At 35.6% G+C, this 6,981-nt stretch overlaps 1 protein-coding gene across 1 annotated transcript in view; it reads right to left on the bottom strand.

The window, feature by feature from the left end:
- LOC107741827 (protein kinase C-binding protein NELL2) overlaps positions 1-6,981 on the bottom strand; it is a 115,976-nt gene that overhangs the window by 71,343 nt on the left and 37,652 nt on the right. The window contains exons 10-12 of the mRNA XM_016554609.1: positions 4,395-4,489; positions 2,896-3,001; positions 2,582-2,710 (exon numbers count right to left, since the gene is read on the bottom strand). Of these exons, the coding sequence (XP_016410095.1) occupies positions 2,582-2,710; positions 2,896-3,001; positions 4,395-4,489 (330 nt within the window). The remainder of the gene's footprint in view (positions 1-2,581; positions 2,711-2,895; positions 3,002-4,394; positions 4,490-6,981) is intronic.

Here is a 6,981-nt window from a genome sequence, read left to right as displayed (position 1 = left end):
TGTGTGTGTATTATTAAATATAAATTTTTAATTAATAAATATTAAATACTTATATATGTTTAAATATTTATTTATATTTTTATTTATTTTACATTCTTCCGGTTTAGAATATCAGTTTTTACACTGATGTCAGACCAATTTAATAATTTGATTTGAATCATCTGATCTTTTGAATTAAGTCCATCAAGATTAAAATTTATGAAAAAATAATCAAATGAGATGAAGCACCATCATTTGTAAAGTATTTCATTCAAGTATTAAAGTACACAAATAGACATTAACACGATTATTTACTGTAATATAAGAATGGTTTTAAATTGAATTTCCAAATTTATTCCAAAATTATTTAAAATATTGAATTTATTTATATTGTATTGTGTGTATTATATTTATATTTGTTTAAAAATGTATTTATATTTAATTTATATGATTTCATTTTATTTTAAAGTGTTATAATGTGAATTTAAATAAATACATTTAATAAATATATTTATTCCAAAATTATTTAAAATATTGAATTTATATATATGATTTGTATATATATATATAGAGAGAGAGAGAGAAAATATATTATAAATAAACTATAAATAAAATCATATTATCACAGTTTAAACTATGTTATATAGTATATATATATATTACTTTAATATATGATTTTGGTCGTAACGCTCAGCTCTAACTATTAAATATCACCCCAAAACAGAATGTTTATTGCATTAAACAGCTAGAATGTGCAAATGTGTGGGATTTGTAAAGCTAAAAGCAGATATCGTCCTCCAGCTAATGATGGAAAGCCCAGCGCCAGGTGTAGCGTCCCAAACAGCAAGGTTAAACAGAAAGAGGAGACGAATGAGTGTGGAAGTGGGACACGGCCGGCGTTTCTGGGTTACACATGGCTTATATTTCAAAACACTTTGATTTCTCCTCCCGACATTCCTCTTCCCTTCCGTTGTTGAACCAGATCCGAGAGCGTCCAGAACGGTGTCCCGCGGGAACGTTTAGGAGCGTCCAGCTCGCCGTTCGCTGTAAGCCAGCGTGTCTGATAGCATCTTTAATTATTCATATCCTCTCAGTCTTTGATAATTACCTGACCGGCCGCACACGTGAGCCGAGGCCCGGCGACGGCGGGGTCGTTCGTACGCGGTTATTTTTAGCCGGCGAGATGAACAGGTTTCATTATAGATCCGACTGATGCGCGGGAGGTCCCCAGAAACACGGCCCGAGTCATTAGGCATTCACCGAAAGTAGGCCATCCGCGGCTCAGCTTTGAGAGCAGAAAACCAGGATGAGGAAGGTGGAGGGAGACATTGATGACTTACTCACACTCGTACACAACAGCAGCCAAATAAGATGCCGAAGCAAGACGGATCCTAGTCGCGCATCAATAATGCAGTGTAGTTAATTAGTCATGTGCATGAAAACGAACACAGATAACGGAGAATTCTGTATTTTTAGAGCTGTCAGTCAACTCAGAAATGTCACTGAATTAACGATAGAATTACAAGATGATCAATTAGTCAAACTAATCACATATCGATCTGACAGATGACATCCAATAGATCTCAATATACTATATTTCATATTCACGCAGCATCTTGTGTCATGAGCACTGACAACACACTTGAAAATTATGGTAGGAATATTTCTTATTGCTGAATTTTCATATGGTGTTATATATTATATTACATTACATGAATTATAATATTGTTTATTATAGTATATTTTTATAATATATGAATTTATAATATTTAATTTTATTTGTAAACTGTTTTCTATACTAAACTTGTATTTTATTATTACATTTATTTATAATATATTCATATGAATTATTATTAATATCATATATAGTTTTATATTTATTAATATTAATTGTAACACATTACAATATGACATGAATATTCATTTTACATTATCATTTTAATACATTAACATTACTTTAATATGAATTTCTAACATATATTTTTATTACAGTGAATTGTACTAAATTCATTTATTATATTATTATTGTAATAATAATAATTATTATATATGTTTATAATGTTATATTTATTAACATTAGTTTTTATTTTTAATTATTACATATTTTTAATATAATGAATGATTTATTATTAATATTATATTTAGAATTTTATATTTATTTTGTAATAATTCTAAAACATTAATCATATTAATATTAATTTAACATTATTATAAATAATATATATATTTTTAATTTATCTTATCAATATATATCTTAAAAATAAATGTTTTAATTAATGTGTTAAATTTGTAAATTTCAATCCCCAAAGTAGTATGTGTTATATTAGTATCTAAGTGCGACCTATTTTATGTCAACACTCGATACTGCGTCAGAAAAATCCAATTATCACAAGTGAGTCATTATACGCATGTCCTGGAATAATAATGTATATCGTGGAATATTAAAATCAGCCGGCGGCTCTAATGCTGTTAAATTCCTGTTCCCAGAGTGCTGTAATTATGATTAATTTCCCGCAGTGTATGCGCATGCAAATGCCACATGGATTCAGGAGTAAGGGATTATCTGATGGATCAGCTGACCCGTGTTTGATTGACGCCTCACCTTCGCAGTAGACGCTGTCCTCACGCAGCAGCCGGAAGCCGTTCTTGCAGCTGCAGCTGGCGCCGGCGTCTAAGTTCACGCAGGCCGAGTTCTCCGCACAGATGTTGTCCTCCGCACAGAAGTCGTGACCTTTAACCCCAGATAGAGGAGAACTGCGTTCATGGATTTATGCTACTGGAAACACTGAAGTGCTAAAGGTCAGGCTATGGTCAAACTACACACACCGATTATTATTTATTGCACGTTCGGTGGCAATGAGCAACTTTTCTTCGAGGTTTTGTCTGTACAGAAGAAGGGCAGATATGCGTACATACCTCTGCAGACTTTGCAGCATCTGTCTGTCAGTGTGATCTGGTCAGATTCAGCGCAGGTGAGCTGCGGACAGTCTTCAGGGTTCGTAACTCTATGCATCGTGCGATCCTGAAAAAAAAGATAAGAAAAGCAACTGGGTTTATCATTTGTACAAAAAAAAAAAATTATATAGACGGTGGCTAGGGTGCTCTGAATGGTTGCTAGGGTGTTGCTAGGTGGTTGCTATGCAGTTGCTAGTGTGTTCTGGGTGGTTGCTAGGCGGTTGCTAGGGTACTCTGGGTGGTTGCTAGGGTGTTGCTAGGCTGTTTTAGGTGGTTTCTAGGCAGTTGTCCAGGTAGTCTTGGTAATTCCTAGGCAGTTGTTAGGGTGTTCTGCGTGGTTGCTAGGATGTTGCTAGGGTACTCTGGGTGGTTTGCTAGGGTGTTGCTAGGTGGTGGCTATGCAGTTGCTAGTGTGTTCTGGGTGGTTGCTAAGCGGTTTTAGGTGGTTTCTAGGCAGTTGCTCGGGTACTCTGGTACCCCTTTTCCACCAACATGAACCGGGTGCTAGTTCAGAGCCAGTGCTATTGCCGGTTCAAAGTTGGTTCAACTGGCGAGCCTTCTAAGAACCGGATTGCCTTTCCACGAGCTAGAGAGCCACCACAGAGCCAGGTCTTACGTCACTGAATACGTCTCATCTTCCCCAGTAACGCTAGCGTGGCAGCGGCAAACACGACAGGCTTGTTCGAGATGCATTGGCGTCATGCAGACCGATCGGCGCACGACACCAAAGCACCGCGAAAGCGATTCAAAAGCATAAAGAGAGTCGTCTGCTTTCCGATCACTCCCGCGGCACACCGACCGGTCCGCGCAGCGCCGATGCAGCCCGAACAAGCCTAAACACACAATCAGCAGTGGTGGACGTTGCATTGCTATTGATGTTCATGGCTTTGCGAACCTACATCGGCATCCAAACACGGCCAATTCAACGTGTTTATGTTTAGCTGCTACTTCAAAAATGGTGGTCAAAAGTTTCTGTTCGTCTTGTTGGTCACGGTAACCCCGTCCCCAGCCACTGACGCAAGCGGTTCTTACTTCTAGACCAGCAATGTTTTGGTGCTACTTAAGAACCACTTTTCCTGGTTCGGAGCTGGTGCTTTGGGTGTCGAAAGACAAAGAACCGATTTGAAACTAGGCTCTGGCTCCGAACCAGCACTCAAACTGCCTCGGTGGAAAAGGGGTATGGGTGGTTCCTAGGCAGTGGTTAGGGTGTTCTGGGTGGTTGTTAGGAAAGCAGTTGCTAGGGTGTTGCTAGGTGGTTGCTATGCAGTTGATAGTGTGTTCTGGGTGGTTGCTAGGCGATTGCTAAGGAGTTTAAAAATGTACTACTTGTAAATATGTATTTTTAAATACTATGCAAATACTTTTATCTATCTATACATATATATATATATATATATATATACACACACACACACACATTGGTAGGTTTTGTGTTTTGTGTAAATGTACAGAGATTGTACCTTGCATTCAAACAGCTGGCAGAGTCCCGCGGTGGGATCGTGAACAGCACAGCGTTGTCCTTCCACCAGCGTCTGCCCCGAAAACAAGCACATCACTGCAGAGAAACAAAAACACACACATATGAACACACCTGCGATACACAGACACAACACTCACTCGCTACTGCTTTTCTTAATACAGTGAAAGTTAATTGGCTCCAAAACAACACTGGACCCCATTGACTTTCATAGAATGGACAAAAAAGTCAATTTTATTTGCATTTTATTTAGTTTCAATGCAGCTAGAAATAAGCATGACGTGACTCGGCAGAAACGCAAGCAGCACAAATCAAACCTGCACTATTAATGTGAGAGAAAGAAATGCTACGGTATGGAAATTTGGAGCTAAACAAAAGAGCAAACAACCAACAACTACAAGACGTCTGAGGAGATAATTGTTCCCTAGACGGCAATTATTTCCTTCTCTGACTTCAAATACAACTCAACATACAGACCAATCCTCACCGATAACCTGTTATATAGTTTCAAATGAATCATTATTGCTGTTTCCATCAGTCCTCAAATTACTGTGTTGTTGAGGAGACTTTGCTGGTTTGCTTTACTAAGACGCACATTAAAATATCTGCTAGCATGACTTATTTTATAACTCTTTTTTTAATTAATATCACCATTAGGCATTAAAACACCCCTTGAACAGTAATTATAGTAAGTGAATTTGATAATTAAAGCTCTAGTAGATCACGTATAAACATCATATTATTTAACTGCAGGATTGTGTTTTGTTCCAGGATGAAGTTTGCCAGCGTTTGCTGGAATAAACGAATGTTCATGCTTTCCCAGCGCAGTAGCCGTAAATAGCAGCCAAAACGTTCTGGAGAGGAATCTTCCGGAGAAACAGAAGACTGTGAGATGCTTTGAAGCAAAGCGTTTGCTGATGTCTGATGAAAACAATCCGTCAGCGTGTGTCAGCTAAATTACCACAGATAACAAATTACAATCACAAATGAATCTTTAATGTTTATTTTGAGTGAAACATTCAGCTGAAGCTCTGCCGGTTTTACTATAGTATGGCTGGAAAGTTAACTAACACTAAGTGTATTAATGGTACGTAATCTGGTTCCAGCATGTGTTCTAAGAGTAAACATAAAACGGTGTTTGCAACCCATTTTGCTGCTGTAATGTGATACATCTCCAAGTCAAAGAAGATATTTAATCAGAATGTATTCAGAAAGATCATATAATATAATATGAACATATAATTTATATAATTATTAAAATTACGGGATGCATTATTAGTAATATAATTAATGAATAATTTATTTATAGAGCGCTTTTATATGTAAATAAAATTATATTGATATCAAATGATATATAATTGAGTTTTTACATAAAGATGGGAAATATATATATATATATACTGTATATATATATATGTATGTATAGATGTGTGTGTGAGTGTGTTTGTGAGTGTGAGTGAGTGAGTGAGTGTGTGTGTGTGTGTGTGTGTGTGTGTGTGTGTGTGAGCGTGAGTGTGAGTGTGTGTGAGTGTGTTTGTGAGTGTGTGTGTGTGTGTGCGTGCGCGTGCGTGTGTGTATTTAAAATAATACATTTTATTATTTATAATATTATTATTATTATTATATTATTTATTTACTTTTTGAGGCACTCATTTGCATATATGTTGTTTATATGAATACAATTATATTTATATATACTTAATAATATTTTAAATTATATTTTTAAGTAATTATAATAACAATTTATATATATAAATTAAAATTACATTTATATAATTATGTTTATGTTTATACATAAATTGGGATATATATATATATATATATATATATATATATTCAGTATATAATGCATTTTATGTATAGAGCACTTTTCAAGGTACTCAGGTGCATATATGCTGTGTATATGAATGAAATTATAAAAATTAGAAATATAATAAATAGTATATTTAATACATAAAAATAGTATATTTAAACATGAATATAAATATATGTAAACACATTTATGTAAATATTCATGAACTGCATGTAAAATTAATCAGGTCAAACAAGCTTTAAAAATGATTTTATATTTTTCATGTTGAATTAGGCATGCTGGGTCATATTTGTGTGTAATATATTTAATTTATAAATAATGTTATGCTTTTAATTGTAAATTTCCGCTACTCCTATGCTAAAGCTAAGTCATGCAGGGTTCAAACGAAGGGGTTTGTGCTGCAGAAATGAGCGCTAACTCAGAAATTAGCATGGATATCAACTATGACTAATAGTACAGCAGGGTCATCTTCACTTCTTAATTATAACTGAATAAATCAGCCGTGACGATAATGACCCGTATCAAAGCACTGGGCTTAGGAGACAGCGGCTCATCAGGTCATGCTAACTGATTGATTCTTCAGCGTTGTGCATGAGGACAGAATAACAAACCAGCAGATCTGTGATTGGGTTTCCACTTCATAAAGCTTGTACTGAAGCTTTAAAGTGGAACGTGATGTTTAAGAAGCGTGTATGTGTGTGTGTGCGCGTGTGTGTGAGCGTGTGTGTGTGTGTGTGTGTGAGTGTGTGTGTGAGTG

Source organism: Sinocyclocheilus rhinocerous, unplaced genomic scaffold (genome assembly GCF_001515625.1).
Source record: "Sinocyclocheilus rhinocerous isolate Xijiao unplaced genomic scaffold, SAMN03320098_v1.1 scaffold1367, whole genome shotgun sequence".
Classification (NCBI taxonomy): domain Eukaryota; kingdom Metazoa; phylum Chordata; class Actinopteri; order Cypriniformes; family Cyprinidae; genus Sinocyclocheilus; species Sinocyclocheilus rhinocerous.
Note: the sequence above shows the minus strand (reverse complement) of the source record. Positions and strands in the feature narration are given on the sequence as shown.